Raw genomic sequence first — 21,417 nt, forward strand, 5'->3', positions numbered from 1 at the left:
TATCATGCACCGATCCATTGCAAAATAGCCTGGTCATCCATTCCTGACCATCCATTCCTATGGAGACTGGATGACCTCTTATTAAATAACCCACTAATTAAACAGGATATTGAAAAAAACACTAGGATATTTTTTCTCCTTAAACATCACTCCCGAACTGACAGACACGACCATAAGGGAGGCCCACAAATGCATTCTCAGAGGAGAACCACTCAAACAGAAAGCAAAATTAACATGCCAACATAGCGAAAAATATACCTTATCAAAAGTTCAAAAACTAGAGCACCAACATAAACAGGACGCACACAAATAGAACTTAGAATTAGGAGACCCCATATCAAACAAAGATTAGAACAAAATATTCCTAAATAACACCAAAGCCTCTATCTCCACAAAAATTCAGGAGATGAATTATAAGTACCTAGCCAGATGGTACCACACTCCACATACATTAAAAGTAATATTAAAAAATTCAGACGGTAAATGCTGGAGAGGTTGCGGAGAGGAGGGAACGCTGTCACATATCTGGTTGGGATGCAACAATTCAGCAGGGAAATTCTGGAGGTCATGAATGCTAAATTTGGGGTACAGATCCCTAATAGTCCACATATTATTTTGTTTCATATTGTTTCATGGCCTGCCTAAGATAAGATATATAAGTAAAAAGAATCTGCTTTTCCTGATGTTAAAGGGACAGTCTAGTCCAAAATAAACTTTCATGATTCAGATAGGGAATATAATTTTAAACAATTTTCCAATTTACTTTTATCACCAATTTTGCTTTGTTCTTTTGGTATTCTTAGTTGAAAGCTAAACCTAGGAGGTTCATATGCTAATTTCTAAGCCCTTGAAGGCCGCCTCTTCTCTCAGGGCATTTTTCACCACTAGAGGGTGTTAGTTTATGTGTCTCATATAGATAACACTGAGCTCACGCACATGGAGTTCCTATGAGAAAGCACTGATTGGCTAAAATGCATGTCTGTCAAAAGAACTGAAATAAGGGGGCAATAACTTCCACATTGGGTTGGGTCTTTATTTGGTTTTGGAATAGTTAAAATTGACGCCTCCAAAAGTTCCCTACGAAATTGACCTAGCCGTCTGGCCTCCGAGTACATGTTAAGTAGGAGGGGTGACTAAGTCTCGGAAGGTCTTGAAGAATACAGGTGTAAAGCCATCTGGCCCAGGGGCCTTATTGCTTTTAAGTTGCTTTATGTCCTCAAGGAGTTCTTCACTAGTAAAGGGGGTCAGTAGCTTTACCTGGTCGACACTATTCAGCTTTGGCAAATCTAGGTTCGATAGGAAAGACTGGATCTTGTCAATTGAAAGACCTGGGTCTGACTCTGGGGCCTTTAGGTTATATAGTCTTGTATAGTACTGGGCAAACGCATCTCCAATATCCTTATAGGCTGTAACCTGGGTACCATTCTTGTCGATTATATGGATCCTAGAGGCTGCTTTATAACCTCTAAATTTGTGGGCCAGTAGAGCCGAGGCTTTATTACCCTGGAAATAGAGTGATTGTTTGAATCTCAAAAGCACACTCCGTACCCGTTCCATCTCTTTTTCCCTAATCTGGCCTCGTAAACCAACAATTTAATCGGACAGGGCCTGGGATGGGTTATTCTTATTAAGGGTTTCCTTAGCCCGCAATTGGGCCATAAGGAGACCAAGAGGGGCTCCCATAAGCTTTTTCATGGCCGCCTGTTTCTAATGCATACTCCTCTTACAGGGAGTGCAGAATTATTAGGCAAGTTGTATTTTTGAGGATTAATTTTATTATTGAACAACAACCATGTTCTCAATGAACCCAAAAAACTCATTAATATCAAAGCTGAATAGTTTTGGAAGTAGTTTTTAGTTTGTTTTTAGTTATAGCTATTTTAGGGGGATATCTGTGTGTGCAGGTGACTATTACTGTGCATAATTATTAGGCAACTTAACAAAAAACAAATATATACCCATTTCAATTATTTATTTTTACCAGTGAAACCAATATAACATCTCAATATTCACAAATATACATTTCTGACATTCAAAAACAAAACAAAAACAAATCAGTGACCAATATAGCCACCTTTCTTTGCAAGGACACTCAAAAGCCTGCCATCCATGGATTCTGTCAGTGTTTTGATCTGTTCACCATCAACATTGCATGCAGCAGCAACCACAGCCTCCCAGACACTGTTCAGAGAGGTGTACTGTTTTCCCTCCTTGTAAATCTCACATTTGATGATGGACCACAGGTTCTCAATGGGGTTCAGATCAGGTGAACAAGGAGGCCATGTCATTAGATTTTCTTCTTTTATACCCTTTCTTGCCAGCCACGCTGTGGAGTACTTGGACGCGTGTGATGGAGCATTGTCCTGCATGAAAATCATGTTTTTCTTGAAGGATGCAGACTTCTTCCTGTACCACTGCTTGAAGAAGGTGTCTTCCAGAAACTGGCAGTAGGACTGGGAGTTGAGCTTGACTCCATCCTCAACCCGAAAAGGCCCCACAAGCTCATCTTTGATGATACCAGCCCAAACCAGTACTCCACCTCCACCTTGCTGGCGTCTGAGTCGGACTGGAGCTCTCTGCCCTTTACCAATCCATCTGGCCCATCAAGACTCACTCTCATTTCATCAGTCCATAAAACCTTAGAAAAATCAGTCTTGAGATATTTCTTGGCCCAGTCTTGACGTTTCAGCTTGTGTGTCTTGTTCAGTGGTGGTCGTCTTTCAGCCTTTCTTACCTTGGCCATGTCTGAGTATTGCACACCTTGTGCTTTTGGGCACTCCAGTGATGTTGCAGCTCTGAAATATGGCCAAACTGGTGGCAAGTGGCATCTTGGCAGCTGCACGCTTGACTTTTCTCAGTTCATGGGCAGTTATTTTGCGCCTTGGTTTTTCCACATGCTTCTTGCGACCCTGTTGACTATTTTGAATGAAACGCTTGATTGCTCGATGATCACGCTTCAGAAGCTTTGCAATGTTAAGAGTGCTGCATCCCTTGGCAAGATATCTCACTATTTTTTACTTTTCTGAGCCTGTCAAGTCCTTCTTTTGACCCATTTGCCAAAGGAAAGGAAGTTGCCTAATTATTATGCACACCTGATATAGGGTGTTGATGTCATTAGACCACACCCCTTCTCATTACAGAGATGCACATCACCTAATATGCTTAATTGGTAGTAGGCTTTCGAGCCTATACAGCTTGGAGTAAGACAACATGCATAAAGAGGATGATGTGGTCAAAATACTAATTTGCCTAATAATTCTGCACTCCCTGTAGATAGACTTTTAGGGCAGCCCAAAACGTTTGGTCACATACTAGTGGATCAGTGTTTATGTGTACAAAGTCTATTATGGAGGAGCGGATAAGAGTCTTAAACTCTGGGTCTGACCACAGATAAGTAGGCAGCTTCCAACGTGGAATCAACGCTCTTTGTATCGTTGTATCTATTGTGCATGTGAGTGCGTCATGGTCAGACCAGGAGCATGTCCAAATTTTGGTGTCTATGATTTTATTTAAAGTCCAAGAGTCTGTCAGGAAGTAATCCAGTCTAGAATAAGAGTTATGCGGTCTAGAAAAGAATAAAGTCAAGGGAGTCAGGATAGCACACTCTCCAAACATCAAAAAGGTTAAATTGCATAACTGCCTCTCTGAATTTACCAGCTGTATTTATTGTGTAAGAATCAACTGACTTATGTATTTGGACACGTTTGTCTTGTGAGGGATCAGAGATCATATTAAAATCACTGCCAATGAGGACTGTCCCCAATTTATGGTTTTCAATCTTATTCAGTAGAGACTTCAGGAAGGTAACCTGACCTACATTGGGAGCATATAGGTTCACCAAGGTATACGTCTGGCCATTCAGTTTGCATATAAGGATAATATATCTACCCTCAGGGTCAGAGATGTTTGTGAAGTAATATGGCCGTACCCCTTGTTTTATCTAAGTATGATGCTGATATGCATTGTGCATAGTGTAGCGATCTAAAAGGCGCTGTATAAGAGGCCGGCCAATGTGCTTCTTGCACAAATATCACTAAAGTATGGAGGTAGTACATGTAATTGCTTAGGAGGCTTCTCTTCATTGGGGAGTTTTGTCCCTTACAATTTAGGGAGGCAAATGTGAGGGATTCTGTAGTGGGTCACATGGTAAATGTCTTTGTCAGATAGGGGAGCAGAGAGACAGAAAAATCCCACCAAACAAGAGACACCGCCCAGAGGGATAGGGCATAAAGCCAGTAGAAGAAGAACATAGCCAAGGGAGGGGGCTAGGGTGGGGAAAGAGGGGAGAGAGAAAAGGAAAAAGAAGGTGTGGATGAGGGAACCAACCCCTCCTCTCACCTGGGTACTCCGATGGAGTGGTGGGCCAGCAGGGGACGTATCTCTGAAACTGCAGCTCGTGTGGACCTAGTCTATGTCAAATGGCATAGGAGTAAACACAGTTAGTTAGCTGAGCACTATAAACAAGTTAGTTACAATAGTAATGAAACAATATAACTCTGGGGGGCAGAATGAAAATATATCAGTCTTGTATAGCTCTCTATAAAGAAGGAGAGTAAACTCTCCTAGAGTGAACATTACCTAGCCTTGCTGTAGGGTTGCAAACTGTATAGGGGCGGGGAGGAGTGGGGGGGGGGTGGACTGGCCTAGAGGTCTACAACTCTATTAGGGCTCACTCAACCTAGAAAAAGTAAACCTGTGGTGAATTACATCTACTCCGAGAATAGCCCCAGGCGCAAGACAGCCTAGGTACAGTCCCCTAAGGTGAGTTAGGTGGTAAGCTAACGTGGGTGAGGGGTGGGGGGAGGAGAGGGACGATGGGTGAGGGAGGGGGGGCGGGGGTGGCAGGAAGTGCAATTAACATCACAGAGTAAGACAAACTAATATCCCTGTAGTGTGGGGAATGTATAGGGCTCACAGTATAAAGGAACCTCCACTGTCTAGCTCCAACTTCTTTTCAGCCCTTAGGATCCTATTAACTTTAGGATGGCTAATTTAAGACTGTAATATGTTAATAGCGTTTTGTTAAATAACCTGGCATCTCGTTCCTCTCTGTGTACTAAGGGCAGGCTATGTCATTTATTTGAATAAACTGTTATTACCCTATGGATATTTATAAATAAGGGTGACCGTAAAGGATCCTGGCTAAATTCTCAGGTTGTAGCGAGGTATTAGCATACATAGTTGCATATAAATTGTGCAAATTGTCAAGCTGGAGTCCAGTCTCCCCTATATGAAGTAAGGCATATCACTGTGAAGGTAATGTCAAACAAGATAGCATTTCACATACCGGTTAACCCTGTCTCCCAATACCACCCACTCACCCAAGAGGTGTCTTGTGCCGCACGCGCAGCCCCGGGCACACCGGACTCTGAGTCGGCCATATCATAACTGATGGTGGTCCCCGGGCCCCCCACATCGCACCCGACAACCCCATAAGGCACAAAAAAAAACATTTTAGCATTTTATAAAACACTAAGACACATAAAACAAAAACTTTTACAACAGTTATTACTCAAATGATCATTAAACATTAAGAAACATGGAGCCAGAGCTTTTACAAAGGATACTACTTAATCTTGATAGCTTTGGCCCCCTTGTTAGTCCAATAATGGAAGAGGGGGGATCCAACATGTAGCAGTCTGTAGTAGTTCATAACGCAGCCAAATCCCCTTCATCATGAGCTTGAGGGCTCTTTAGAGTTGCGTGCAGGCAAGCGTTGAGGTCTAGGACACCATTCCAGGGCCCCTCTCTGACCTCTGGCTAAGGGGAGCTGATGAGTTGAGGTCCCATGTTCCCAGGAGTTCCATTCCTGCCTCTAGGTAAGTGATTGTATGGGTCTGTCCATTTCTGCTCACTATTACCTTCGTTGGATAACCCCAACTGTAACGGATGTTATGTTGTCTGAGGGCCTGAGTAAAGGGGCCAAAGGATCTGCGCTTTTGCAGAGTGTACTGAGAGAGATCAGGGAAAACCATAATTGACTGGAATTTATCTGGAAGCTGAGGTTTATTAGCCAGTTCTCGCAGGATTTTTTCTTTATGTGTGAAAAAGTGGATTCTGGCAAGAACATCCCTCGGTTTGTCAGTGGATACATTCCGAGGTCTGTGAATTCTGTCAATCAAAATATTTGGACTCTCCATATCTTTGAGGAGGAACTTGCAGAGTTCAGTGGCATAATTTTCCAAGTCTGCAGGTAGAATATCCTCAGGAACACCTCTAAACCTCAAATTATTACGCCTAGATCTGTCCTCTAGGTCTGATAGTTTTAGCTCTAAATCAGATATCTGGGTAGTCAAATTCTGTGAATAGGAGAGCAGGTTTTCTTGATCTACAGCCAAATCTTCTTGTTTTCTCTCGAGGGTGTCAGTCCTCTCCCCTATGGCTGCAATATCTCTGTGAGGTTCAGCAGCAGATCCCTTTATGGCAATTGTTAAAGTGTCCTGCAATGCATTAATGCACTGTGTGAGGGTATCCACTATGTTGGCGATCATGTCGGTAGGTGCATGGCCAGTTGATTCTGGAAGAGAGGTCATTGAATCTTCAGAGAGGGCTTGAGGGGTATTAATTTCCTCTTTAACTAGTGTGGTAGCTTGCGAGCTACTGGCTCTTAAATGATCCATTACCAATTTCTTAAGCACTAAGGGGGATTTAGTCCATTTTTATTAGGATTGGGCATAGCAAACAACCAATCAGGTGGGATATGGCTGCGTTGGTTAACAATTAATTTTGTAGCTCCAGTATGTGAAGAGAGTATTTTTAGAGCCTATAGACCATGAATGCCCCCTAGAGTGCCCATAGGCCTTTACACTTTCTTCCATCCTCCCTGGTCCAAGGCCTTTCAGGGAGACAATGAGCATTTCGAAGTGGCGGTGTAATTGCTATCTGAAGTCACCAGGTCTTCTTAAGGTGTGGGACCTTGACCAGATGGAATGTGCAATGTGGAAGGAGGGTTCTTGACAGTTGCTCTAGGCTCGAATTATTGTAGGCAGTCCAGCCTAAGGTTAGCTGCTTAATGGAGGAGTTGGCCAAGGTGGCAAAGTTAGTCTCTCCTGGGGAGGTGCTCCTTCTGAGTAATGTAGGGTAAAAGGAGAGAGGGTATGACCCGTGGGCAAAAGGGCCAACGGGAAAGGAAGGAGAGAGACTAGGCCCTGTTTTCTATTTTCACCCTCCTGTATACCTAAATGTTGATGTGAGGTAATCAGAATTACTTAGCTCAGTGCTCTGTGTGGGTCGCCATGTCATGGTGAGGAGGGCAGGCCTTTCTGTGGACACAAATGTATACCTAGTTTTTCCTCTAAGGCCTCACCTCTGCCGGAGCCTGCCGTGTATGGGAGGAAGGCAAAATGGCGCCCGTTCAGGTCACTCTGTGTGGCGCCGATGTTCCTAGGCCTCTCTAGTAGGATGTGACCAATCGCTCTGGTGAGCGCAGGGGGAGCCTCTTGCTCGGATGAGCTGTGTGTCGGAAGCGGTTTTGTCCTGGTAGGTGCTGCTTGGGTCTCCTGTAGGTGTGAGGTCTCAACCTGTCAGCGTGTCTGCACGGAAACTCCTTCTTCAGTCCTGTGTCAGTGTCTGCTGTGCTGGCTATGGCTCCGGAGCAGAGCCCCGTCCCTCCGGAGTCGTCAGCAGAGGCTTACATTGTAGTTCCAGGAGCAATTTCAAGAGCCGGTTCAGGACAGGATCTGGTGGTTAGGTAGGACGTCCACTTTAGATGTGGAAAGGTAATCAAGGTGCCCTTTATATATACTGCTGGTATGTGGGTTATTAAGTAGAAAACCAAGAAGGTAAAATCTTTCACTTTCCACGAGATTTTTAATCAAATATTTGTATTTTGCAGTGGAGCCCTTTCTCAATGCTGCCACTCAGCTCGGCAGTTGACTCCACCCCCCACCCCCGTTAAAATGTATTTTAATAAAGTGTATTTAATACATTTATTTTAATAAAGTGTATTTTTATTTTACTTTTTTTGTCCTCTGCGATAAAAGGGTTAAATTGAAAATGTCAAAATCCCTCTAGGTAAATATGTATTCCACTATTATTGTATCATCATTATTGTAAATTAAAATAAAAATAATTAGAATAATAAAAAATATTCACAGAGATGATAATATAACGTGAAGTGCTACAAGTCACTAAACAACCCAGATGTGCTCCTCACATTTGGTGTTTGCATGAGCAGGCAGTTTGGGGTGTCGAGTAGAGCACAGGACTGTTTTTGGCAACAGCATATGAGATTTTCACCCCCCGAGGTGGTCTAATCAATAGTGGCTTGGAGGAGCATGACTTTGCTGGAGATGGTGGAGTGTCGATAGAAGAAAGCCGACAGCGTTGAGTTTGGTCTATGGAGAACACGCGTTAATAAATTGCATACTACAGGACTGGGAACACAACACGCCGAGTCTAATTCTGGCCTATGTATCGATGAGTACCTAATACTGACCAGCTCCCGACCTGCTCCTGATGTCTGATCTCCACATGAGAAATAGGAAGGTGTGCTGCTATTTGAGTAACTATGAATGAGCCTGGGTCATTAATTTACATGGTTACATTTATCGAGTTGGAGAGCTAAAAGACTATAACAGACTTTTGATATTGATGCTTTAAGGTGGTTGAGTACGTATTGATCATGATTTTGGCACTTGTCTCAGACGACTGTATATAAGTTGATTTATCGGATCCCTCAGGTACAAAGGATTTTCTCTTTTTTCTATCAAATACCTTGGGGTGCCTAATTTCTCCAAATATATATTTTGCATAACATTTTTGGATTGGGTGACTGCTATTAAGTTTACAGCATAGCAAATTTTAGCATTAAACTAATAATTCCATCCATGTAGTATTTGGCCTATATTTGCTATAAGTTACTCAGTAACCTGACATTTGAGGTATTCCTAAAGTCAGGACAAAATAATGAATCTATTTTTGAGGTATTTTTCTCTAGCTACACTATTTTTATAGGATTGGTTATAAAGAAAACTACAAAAATGTGTCTTTTCTATACACCATCCCCCATTTAAAGTAAAAAAACTTCCTATTTATAATATTTATAAAGGGTATAAAAAAAAATGCATTTTTGCTTGTTAAAAAAAAATGTATATAATATGGATGGTTGTAGTTAAAAAGAGAGTGGATAATTATTGTGAAACCAATAAGGAACAAAAAATGTCAAAATTGCCTGTTATTTAAGCATGGAAACTAGGAAAAAAACGTATCCATAAGTGCAGCATACACTAGGACAAATAAAAATACATAAAAGCTGTGCTGCTCCTCACATTGAAAGACAGTACAGATTATGTGATCTCACTATGGCAGCCAATCCTGCGCATGGTTTCCATGAATGTACATAACATACAAGAGGAAAGTATACTTTTGAAATGTATATTCCCTCTGGTCTTTGCATCTACATCTGCCATTTTGTATGCACACAGTATTTACCCTCTAGATGTGTAATTTTAGTAAAATGATTCCCATATCATATTAGCTACTGTTTAATTGAATTTGTAACCACTCTTACACAAACAAACAATCTAATTGTAATTCTATAAAAAGAAGTCGAAGAGGAAGTTTAAATATAACAACCTCAAAGAATGGCAATACTCGTTGTCAACAATACGTTTATTAGGAAATTACATCAACTAGACAAATAAAAAATAAAATAAAAAAAAAGAATCTTTGATTGTGGGTAAAAAATAATTAACATGTAGCACACATTACACCAGACCAGTTCCTTCCTTAACTTTCTTGGCATATGTTCGCATTTGAAAGCCTGATTTCATTTTATATTAGGCATGGGAGAAAGTTGAGATTCAGCATTCGATTGCTAAACATACGCCGAATATGGCTGTAGGCAGCGGCATTCAGCTATTTTCAGATAAATCAGTATGAAAGTGCAACACACAAAGATCTGCATTTGCACTGAAAATAGCCAAATGTCGCTGCCTACATGCCCATGCCTACTTTATATAGATCTATAACAATCCAAATATTCAAAGTTATGCAATTTTATAAAAAAAAATGTAGATATAGACTATACTAAAGAGCTTATAGTCACAGAGAGATACCATGACTGGTATGGGACACAGTCATTCTCAGCTGGATACTTCATCACAACCTTGCTGAAACTTACTGCTCTATAAAAATATTTAAAGTATCTAGAAAAGGCAGCACTGAGTAGTCCCAAGAAGAGTTTCTAGTAAACATGCAGGATGTAATATAACAGGCTACAACAAGAGTTCAACACAGCCCAAACACATTTTACAATTAAGAATTTTAATTAATAGTTCTCTTGCCATAAATATTCCCTCCACTTTTTTTTTTTTTTTGCTGTAATCCATATACACCAGTGGAATCTGAAAATATTAGCATGAACTACAAATCAGGATGTAATAAAAAAATGACAGTAAGATTATGTTTAGGTATAAAAAATATATTACAAATGTAATACATGAAACTGTGGTCACCTGCCATATTTGTATGTAGAATCAATTAAACACTTTTTTTTTGGCTAAAGAAACTGTCTCACAAGGTTAACTGTTTCAGAACTCAAGAGAACACCCCTCTTAGAAGGTAATACTTCAAATGTAATACCTGCAACAAAAACTGATCTATTGACATTTTTTTCTAACTTTTCTACCAAATCCTTTCTTTTCCATAAACATTCCACCTAATTCAAATTTGCAGGCTTAAACCTGTTATTTTATACTAAAATGACAGTTTATGGTTGCGTTAAAATTTTCAATTGACAGCAGCCTTGTATGCTTACAGCAACTAAAAGATTAAACATATTCTAATATTCTAATAATAATTATATATAAACACACACAAATATATATATATATATATATCTATATATATATATATATATATATATATATATATACATACACACACAGGAAATACATTTTGCAAAAGGGAAAGCTAAACAGAAATGTGTGACAGCTGTGTCAATGCGGGGATAGATATACACATAAAAATGTGTTCAGCAACTACATTTGTACTTTGAGGGTTTATTATTTTGTGGTCGGAAAAAAGAAACCTCTTCGCCTTTTTTTTTAATCTTGACATCCAGTAAAATGATTTTCCATTCTTAAGTATGCAAAACTGTGGCAAATATTTTGTTATTTACACACACACGCAAACATTTACCCTATTACCATGTGACTTCACAATATGAGAAATGACACAAAATTGAAAGAATTAATATAATTTGAAGTTTACCATTCAAGGGTAATGTGCTCATATGTTTATCATTTGAGGTGATTTTTTTTTTCTTTAGAGTTTATATATATATTTAAGATAATGTTATCTATACATATAAGATAGCAAATAACTCAGGTCCCTTTTTGACGTTTTCAAAGATAGATGACAAGACAGTCATAGTAAAAATAAAACAAACAGTATTTCTTTTAAAACAGAATGTCAAAAGGGATTTTTTTTTCCCAATCAAGAAGCCTTCCTGAGGCGTTGGAGTCCTTTCTCCAAAATAACTGCTATAAATGTAGTCAGTTTTAGAGCTTCCAAGAGGATATTTTGTTTTGTAGAACAAGTGAACACATTGAGTTGCATCACTTCATTTGAGCTGAACCCGATGCAGGTCCCTTCTAGATGGTTCCACAGGTCTCTGAATCACAGTAGTAGCTCCATGAGTGTTGAGTCGAAAAGTCCATTATTTTAGCAAACAAAGTGATATAAAGCAGATGCTTTCTGCGTAAGTTACAAGTACATGAATTACATTAATCGAATAAAAGAATATATTTAAAATAGAAATTAAGAGAGACACCATTCACTTTTAGAGATCATGAGCCGGACAAAGTCAATGTTAACATATAGCATATTCAGATATAAGGTTGGGAAAACATTCCAAATGTATCTTTTTCCTTACTTAAAGTAGGAACCTTTTACAAATACAATTTAAAGAGGCATTCTTTTTGTTGATGAGCATATTAATATTAAAATCAAACACTTATAAAATCATTCACACATTCTCCACTTTATGAAAGGAACGTGTAAGAAAAGCAGCATTTTTATATTGTTGTTAAGTTAAAGCAATACTCCTGCTTAGTTACACTGATCATTGAAGAAGAATAATAATAATACCCAAATAGTTCTGAGAATACTTACAATAAATTGCATTGTTATTATTATTATTATTAATAATAATAATAATAATAATAATAACATATAATTATTAATTTGGGTCAACTTAGCACACATTTCTGTGCTAGTAGTGATACTTAAATTGCAAAGCGTTATTAAGACAAATACAAACCCCAATATTTAAAAAAAAGTTTGATAGTATTTACATGATGTTACTCAATTGGACAGGACTGCTGCTTTAACTACATAAATCAGCAACTGTAACCATTTAGCTGCCAGAAAGAAAGAAAAAAAAAAACATCCAGCTGAGCAAATTTTTACAGTTATTATCACCTGAAAAATGTTGGTAAAGTCATTTCATTAGCTGCATGTGACTGTTAAAAATGTCCACAATATATAACATGGACACCTCTTACTGTAAAGTCCAGACCATTTTGTCCTATGCATCACTGGAACCCATGAAGGCTTGCTGCTTTTTTCCTGATAAAAAAGGTATGAAACATGACATCTTTTCTTAATCAGGCAAAGTATCCTTTCAATCAAATCAGCAACAGATTGTCATCTTGTGTTATTAAAACAAAGTAAAGTATTTACCTCAACTGACTTTAGACCCAACTACACATAGCACTGATCATAGAAAGAAGCCTGTATACATGGACATGACTGCAAGGGGTAGGTTTACTAATGGGCTCCTGAACACATTTGCTTGTGTATGTGGTGCAGGATCTGGTCTCAGATTTTGCCTTGGGGCTTAGCAGTTTATAATTATTACCCTGGATGCATAAACCACAACCAAACATATTCTCCCCAGTAATTCTCACATTTATTTTGTCTCTCAACATACTCAATATACACAAAGATTATCTCCTATCACTAAGCGCTTTTTTTTCTTCTTTTTTTTTATGCTAGTGGTCTAAACATCTACCAATTACACCGTTTAGCGTTCGTTGCACTGTCTCAAACTGCTTGTCTAGATTTATAACAATAGAAAAGTAAACCAAGCAACTGACTGATGGATTGAAAAAAACTGCATAAATTCAGAATGCAAACAAATTTAAGCCAAGCTCTTCAAAAAGTTTTCTTTGGCTAGAATAGACCTGTGCTCGACTGGCATTAGGATACTTAGGACATACTACATGCCCTTGACTGGGTGTTTTATTTTTGGCTTTTTGCTTAGTTTAACTAAAAATAGCTAGCATACATTTTTTTCATTTATACTGTAAATTATAAAGATATTGTATAATACACATTATGAAATATTTCCTTGGTGTCATAGGACTCTTTTACCAGTTCATATGTGACATGTTTAAACAAAATGTGCTGCCACAATTCTCTACAAAGAACTATAAATTATTCCGTACTCTACCTCAACATGCATATTTAAACACACACACACTAAAAATAAATATTACAAGCCAGTAAAATGATAAGAATTTTCATTTTTTTGTACCATGTATGTAGGTCACATGGCTTATACTAAATATCCTGCTCATTTTCTTTCTTTTCTGTAAAATTGTAAAGTTTAAATTATGTGAGCAGAAAATTTGCTTATATAAAATTTAAGACCACATGATAGCTATATAAACAAACATCTGGCGATTCTTTATGTTTTATGCTAATATATACACATTCACACAAAGCTACTCAATGGGATGTTTGATGCTGGATTCCACAGCAGAATGTAGTCCTCTGCTAATTGCTGAGGGGTATGGGAATGCTGCATTGTTACTTGGGTAACCTAGGTTTGCAAGCCGCGATAGAGCTTTAATGCTACCTGGAGGTCTCCCTGGGCTGACTTTGTATCCAGCAGCTTTGGTTGTGCCCAAGGGTCTGCCCGGACTTGTCTTAAATCCAGCAGCTTTGGTGGTTCCTAATGGTCTTCCAGTGCTGGTTCTGTACCCTGCTAATTTGGTGGTCCCAGAAGGCCTTCCTCGCTTCCCAGATCTGCCCAGATTCTTCTTTTTCTTTCCATCACCTTTTGTCTCCAGATCCCTGCTGCTTGTGGTTTGCAAGTGTGCCTCATTTATGGTTTCTTGAGTCTGGCAAGAAATGGTCTTATGACTGACAGAATGGGTGTACTTGCTTTGCTGAGTGGTATACAAGCCAAATTGATCCACACTCCTCATACGGTCATCATTAAGACATGAGGACTTGCCGCTTGTACAGAATGAAACAGTACCGCTAGTGACTGGTCGCATCATTTTCTGGAATGAGAAAAGTATATATGCAATTAGCTTCTTTTCATTCTTTGAGATAAACAGTACTTGAATAACTTACTAGTAAAGACAGTGAGACAGTTTTTAAAGTTGGCCAACATTTCTTTCATTTATCAATTGTGACATTTTTCAGCAATTAACAAATTGACTAAGATTACATTTTATTTTAGTTATTTAGCTGTTATTACAGCTATTTTACAGTAATATAGTCAAATGTGCATTACCATTCAACTATTACTTAAAGGGACACTGAACCCACATTTTTTCTTTCATGATTCAGACAGAGAATGCAATTTTAAGCAACTTTCTAATTTACTCCGATTATCAATTTTTATTTGTTCTCTTGCTATCTTTATTTGAAAAAGAAAGCATCTAAGCTATTTTTTTGGTTTAGCACCCTGGACAGCACTTGTTTATTGGTGGGTGAATTTAACCACCAATCAGCAAGATCAACCCAGGTTGTTCACCAAAAAACAGAATTTATGCTTACCTGATAAATTACTTTCTCCAACGGTGTGTCCGGTCCACGGCGTCATCCATTACTTGTGGGAAATATTCTCCCCCACAGGGAAAGGCAAGGAGAGCACACAGCAAGAGCTGTCCATATAGCTCCCCCTCTGGCTCCGCCCCCCAGTCATTCGACCGACGGTTAGGAGAAAAAGGAGAAACTATAGGGTGCCGTGGTGACTGTAGTGTATAAAGAAAAAATTGTCCAACCTGATTAGGAAACCAGGGCGGGCCGTGGACCGAACACACCGTTGGAGAAAGTAATTTATCAGGTAAGCATAAATTCTGTTTTCTCCAACATTGGTGTGTCCGGTCCACGGCGTCATCCATTACTTGTGGGAACCAATACCAAAGCTTTAGGACACGGATGAAGGGAGGGAGCAAATCAGGTTACCTAAATGGAAGGCACCACGGCTTGCAAAACCTTTCTCCCAAAAATAGCCTCCGAAGAAGCATAAGTATCAAATTTGTAGAATTTGGCAAAAATGTGCAGAGAAGACCAAGTCGCTGCCTTACATATCTGATCAACAGAAGCCTCGTTCTTGTAGGCCCATGTGGAAGCCACAGCCCTAGTAGAGTGAGCTGTGATTCGGTCAGGAGGTTGCCGTCCGGCAGTCTCATAAGCCAATCGGATAATGCTTTTCAGCCAGAAAGAGAGAGAGGTAGCAGTAGCTTTTTGACCTCTCCTCTTACCAGAGTAAACGACAAACAAAGATGAGGTTTGTCTAAAATCTTTTGTTGCTTCTAAATAGAACTTTAAAGCACGAACAACATCTAAATTGTGTAATAAACGTTCCTTCTTTGAAACTGGATTCGGACACAAAGAAGGAACAACTATTTCCTGGTTAATATTCTTGTTGGAAACAACTTTTGGAAGAAAACCAGGCTTAGTACGCAAAACAACCTTATCTGAATAGAAAACCAGATAGGGTGGATTACATTGCAAAGCAGATAATTCAGAAACTCTTCTAGCAGAAGAAATAGCAACCAAAAAAAGAACTTTCCAAGATAATAACTTAATATCTATGGAATGTAAAGGTTCAAACGGAACCCCTTGAAGAACTGAAAGAACTAAATTTAGACTCCAAGGAGGAGTCATGGGTCTGTAAACAGGCTTGATTCTAACCAAAGCCTGAACAAAAGCTTGTACATCTGGCACAGCTGCCAGTCGTTTGTGTAACAAGACAGATAAAGCAGAAATCTGTCCTTTTAGAGAACTAGCTGACAACCCTTTATCCAAACCTTCTTGGAGAAAGGAGAGAATCCTTGGAATTTTAATCTTACTCCAGGAGAATCCCTTGGATCCACACCAGCAGATATATTTTTTCCATATTTTATGGTAAATCTTTCTAGTCACAGGTTTTCTGGCTTGGACCAGAGTATCTATCACAGAATTCGAAAACCCACGCTTGGATAAAATCAAGCGTTCAATTTCCAAGCAGTCAGCTGCAGAGAAACTAGATTTGGATGTTCGAATGGACCTTGTACTAGAAGATCCTGTCTCAAAGGTAGCTTCCATGGTGGAGCCGATGACATATTCACCAGGTCTGCATACCAAGTCCTGCATGGCCACGCAGGAGCTATCAGAATCACCGAGGCCTTCTCCTGTTTGATCCTGGCTATGAGCCTGGGAAGGAGAGGAAACGGTGGAAACACATACGCTAGGTTGAACGACCAAGGCGCCACTAATGCATCCACTAGAGTCGCCTTGGGATCCCTGGATCTGGACCCGTAGCAAGGAATCTTGAAGTTCTGATGGGACGCCATTAGATCCATGTCTGGAATGCCCCATAATTGGGTTAACTGAGCAAAGACCTCCGGGTGGAGTTCCCACTCCCCCGGATGGAAAGTCTGACTACTCAAATAGTCCGCCTCCCAGTTGTCTACTCCTGGGATGTGAATAGCAGAAAGATGGCAGGAGTGATTCTCTGCCCACTGGATGATCTTGGTTACTTCCTTCATCGCTAGGGAACTCTTTGTTCCCCCCTGATGATTGATGTACGCAACAGTCGTTATGTTGTCCGACTGAAATCTTATGAACCTGGCTTCCGCTAGCTGAGGCCAAGCCAGGAGCGCATTGAATATTGCTCTTAGTTCCAAAATGTTTATCGGGAGAAGCGACTCTTCCCGAGACCATAGGCCCTGAGCTTTCAGCGAGTCCCAGACCGCGCCCCATCCCAAGAGGCTGGCGTCGGTCGTGACGATGACCCACTCCGGTCTGCGGAAACTCATTCCCTGAGACAGGTGATCCTGGGTCAACCACCAGAGAAGTGAGTCCCTGGTTACCTGGTCTACTTGAATTTGGGGAGACAAGTCTGTATAGTCCCCATTCCACTGATTGAGCATGCACAGCTGTAATGGTCTTAGATGAATTCGATCAAAAGGAACCACGTCCATTGCTGCGACCATTAGTCCTATTACTTCCATGCACTGAGCTATGGAGGGTTGAGGAATAGAATGAAGAACTCGACAAGCGTTTAGAAGCTTTATCTTTCTGGCTTCTGTCAGGAAGATCTTCATTTCCACAGAATCTATTATTGTTCCCAGAAAAGGAACCCTTGTGGACGGTGACAGTGAACTTTTTTCTATGTTCACCTTCCACCCGTGAGATCTGAGAAAAGCCAACACAATGTCTGTGTGGGCCCTTGCTTTGGAAAGAGACAACGCTTGGATTAGGATGTCGTCTAGATAAGGTGCTACGGCGATGCCCCTCGGCCTTAGGACCGCTAGAAGGGACCCTAGCACCTTTGTGAAAATTCTGGGAGCGGTGGCTAAACCGAATGGAAGAGCCACAAACTGGTAATGTTTGTCCAGAAAGGCGAACCTCAGGAACTGATGATGAGTTTTGTGGATTGGGATATGCAGATACGCATCCTTTAGATCCACGGTAGTCAAAAATTGACCCTGCTGGATTGTCGGCAAGATTGTCCGAATGGTTTCCATTTTGAAGGATGGAACTCTGAGGAACTTGTTTAATATCTTTAAATCCAGAATTGGCCTGAAAGTTCCCTCTTTTTTGGGAACCACAAACAGGTTTGAGTAAAAACCTAGACCTTGTTCCCCGGAGGGGACTGGGTTTATCACTCCCATCTTTGATAGGTCTCTTACACAATATAAGAATGCCTGTTTCTTTATCTGGTCTGAAGATAAGCGAGACAGGTGGAACCTTCCCTTTGGAGGAAGTCCCTTGAACTCTAGCAGGTATCCCTTGGAGACTATCTCTAGTGCCCAGGGATCCAGAACATCTCTTGCCCAAGCCTGAGCGAAGAGAGATAGTCTGCCCCCTACCAGATCCGGTCCCGGATCGGGGGCTACCCCTTCATGCTGTCTTGGTAGCAGCAGCAGGTTTCTTGGTCTGTTTACCCTTGTTCCAGCCTTGCATGGGCTTCCAAGCGGGTTTGGGCTGGGCCGCGTTACCTTCTTGTCTAGCGGCAGTGGAGTTATTAGCCGGTCCGTTCCTGAAATTGCGAAAGGAACGAAAATTAGACTTGTTCTTAGCCTTAAAAGGCCTATCCTGTGGGAGGGCATGGCCCTTACCCCCAGTGATGTCTGAAATAATTTCCTTCAATTTCGGCCCAAAAAGGGTCTTACCCTTGAAAGGAATATTAAGTAACTTAGTCTTGGACGACACATCTGCCGACCAGGATTTTAGCCAAAGCGCCCTCCGCGCTACTATAGCAGAGTTTTTCGCCGCCAATTTCGTTATTTGAAAGGCGGCATCCAATATAAAGGAATTAGCTAACTTTAATGCGTGAATTCTGTCCATGACTTCTTCATAGGAAGTCTCTTTCTGGAGCGACCTTTCTAGTTCCTCGAACCAAAAGGACGCCGCTGAAGTGACAGTAATAACACACGTAGCTGGTTGAAGGATGAACCCTTGCTGAACAAAAATCTTTTTAAGCAATCCTTCCAATTTTTTATCCATAGGATCTTTTCCTCTATAGGAATAGTTGTGCGCTTCGCTAGTGTTGAAACAGCTCCCTCAACCTTCGGGGCCGTCTGCCATTTGTCCCTTCTAGGGTCTACTATGGGAAACATTTTCTTAAATATAGGAGGTGGGGCAAAGGGTACACCTGGCTTCTCCCACTCCTTTTCCACTATGTTCGCTTCCCTCTTGGGCATTGGAAAAGCGTCGTCGTGCACTGGGACCTCAAAAAATTTGTCCAATTTGCACAACTTCTCTGGTACTACCATAGAATCACAGTTATCCAGAGTAGCTAATACCTCCTTAAGCAAAGCGCGGAGATGTTCTAGCTTAAACTTAAATGCTACTATATCAGGTTCTGCCTGTTGAGAAATTTTTTCCTGAGTCTGAAATTTCACCCTCAGACAGCCCTTCCCTCACAGCCAATTCCGATTGATGTGAGGGTAAAATAGATAAGGCATCGTCAGCGTCTGATTGTTCATCCTTTTTATCTGTATTTAAAACTGAACAATCACGCTTTCTCTGAAATGCTGGCAGTTTGGATAAAAGATTTGCTATAGAATTATCCACTACTGCTGTTAATTGTTGCATAGAAATAAGCACTGGCGCGCTAGGTGTCGCCTGCGCGGGCAAAGCTGGTGTAGACACAGAAGGAGAGGATGTAGAACTATCCCCACTACCTTCATTAGATAAGTCATCTTGGGCAACATTATGAAATGTAACAGAGCTGTCCTGATTTTGTTTGGACGCTATGGCACAATTTTCACAAACACTCGAAGCGGGAACCACATTTGTCTCTATACACACAGAACATAGGTTATCTGATGGCACAGACATGTTAAACAGATTTAGGCAGGCAAACAATGCAATAAAAACGATTTTAAACAAAAACGTTACTGTCTATTTAAATAATAAAATGACACACTTTATTTCTGAATGTTCAAAAAACTATGAAGGCAATATCCGATTTTTATGGAATTTGGACCCCAGTGTCTTAATGCTTAGAAAGCATTGCACAGCAAATATGGAGACTCTAGCTCTTAAAACAAGCAAACCGGAGCTAATTGTTGGATTTAACCGTTTTTATACACCACAATCCCTGCTACAGCATTGCTGCAGCTTTTACCTTCCTTAGGGGCCAACCATCCACAGACATAAGCCTTCTGGAGACACTTTCTGAGCCACAGGACCCTCTCACATGAAACTGCATGCACTGCCTTGAAATCAACTGCACAGCTGAAGTGCCAAAATGAGGCCTTCTCCCTCAGTACACTAGTGTGAAGGGGCCTTCCTGACTAGATTTAGGTGTCTAAAACAAGCCAGATCAATAAAAAACGTCCCCAAGTGTATATGAGCTTATAAAACATTTCAAATGCCATCATATTGTAATAAAAACCAATCGATTTGGCCCCTAACAGTGTCTACCAGCATAAAAATCAAAAAGGGGATATTCTCCTTCCCAACAGGAAGTTGCAAGAGATCACCCATAGCAGAGTTGCTATATAGCTCCTCCCCTAACTGCCATATCCAGTCATTCGACCGAAAACATGCAGAGAAAGGAAAAACCATAGGGTGCAGTGGTGACTGTAGTTTAAATGAAAAAATTACCTGCCTTAAAAGGACAGGGCGGGCCGTGGACTGGATACACTACAAGAGAAATAAATTTATCAGGTAAGTATAAATTATGTTTTCTCTTGTTAATTGTATCCAGTCCACGGATCATCCATTACTTATGGGATACCAATACCAAAGCTAAAGTACACGGATGATGGGAGGGACAAGGCAGGTACTTAAACGGAAGTTACCACTGCCTATAAAAACCCTTTCTCCCAAAAATAGCCTCCGAAGAAGCAAAGAATCAAATTTGTTAAATTTGAAAAAGTATAAAACACAGACCAAGACTCCGTCATGTAAATCTGTTCAACAGAAGCCTCATTTTTAAAAAGGCCCAAGTGAAAACCATAGCTCTAGTAGAATGAGCTGTAATCCCTTCAGGAGGCTGCTGTCCAGCAGTCTCCTAAGCTAAATGAATTGTGCTTTTTTTTTTAAAACCAAAAGACAGAGAGGTTGCTGAAGTCTTTGACCTCTCCTCTTACCAGAATAGACAACAAACAAGGTGAATGTTTGATGAAGATCTGTAGTAGCTTGTAAGTAAAACGTTAAAGGACGAACCACGTCCAAAGTGTGTAATAGACGTTCCTTCTTTGAAGAAGGATAAGGGTACAAGAATGGAACAACAATTTCTTGAGTGATATTCTTGTTAGATACCACCTTAGGTAAAAACCCAGGTTGGTACACAGGACCACCTTATCCGTAAGGAGGACCAGATAAGGAGAATTACATTGTAACGCAGATAACTCGGAGACTCTACGAGCCGAGGAAATAGCTACCAAAAAGGAACTTTCCAAGATAAAAGTTTGATATCTATGGAATGAAAAAGGTTCAAACGGAACTCCTTGAAGAACCTTAAGAACCAGGTTTAAGCTCCATGGCGGAGCAACAGTTTTAAACACAGGCTTGGTTCTAACCAAAACCTGACCAAATGCCTGAACATCTAGAATACCTGCCAGACGCTTGTGCAAAAGAATAGACAGAGTAGAAATCTGTCCTTTTAAGGAACTAGCTGACAACCCTTTTCTCATAATCATCGTGGAGAAAAGATAATATCCTTGGAAT

The 21,417-nt window shown here is 40.4% G+C and overlaps 1 protein-coding gene across 3 annotated transcripts in view; it reads right to left on the bottom strand.

Moving 5' to 3' along the window:
* Positions 1 to 9,594: 9,594 nt before the first annotated feature.
* The window catches only part of C6H5orf24 (chromosome 6 C5orf24 homolog), a 109,837-nt gene continuing 98,014 nt past the window's right edge, over positions 9,595 to 21,417 (bottom strand). For 2 of the 3 annotated variants that reach the window (XM_053717208.1, XM_053717207.1), the window contains exon 3: positions 9,595 to 14,297. In XM_053717208.1, coding sequence (XP_053573183.1) covers positions 13,734 to 14,297 — 564 coding nt within the window. In that variant the 3' untranslated portion in view covers positions 9,595 to 13,733. The remainder of the gene's footprint in view (positions 14,298 to 21,417) is intronic. The other variant, XM_053717209.1, reaches the window with a different exon arrangement.

The sequence above is a fragment of the Bombina bombina genome, chromosome 6 (assembly GCF_027579735.1).
Source record: "Bombina bombina isolate aBomBom1 chromosome 6, aBomBom1.pri, whole genome shotgun sequence".
Taxonomy (NCBI): Eukaryota; Metazoa; Chordata; class Amphibia; order Anura; family Bombinatoridae; genus Bombina; species Bombina bombina.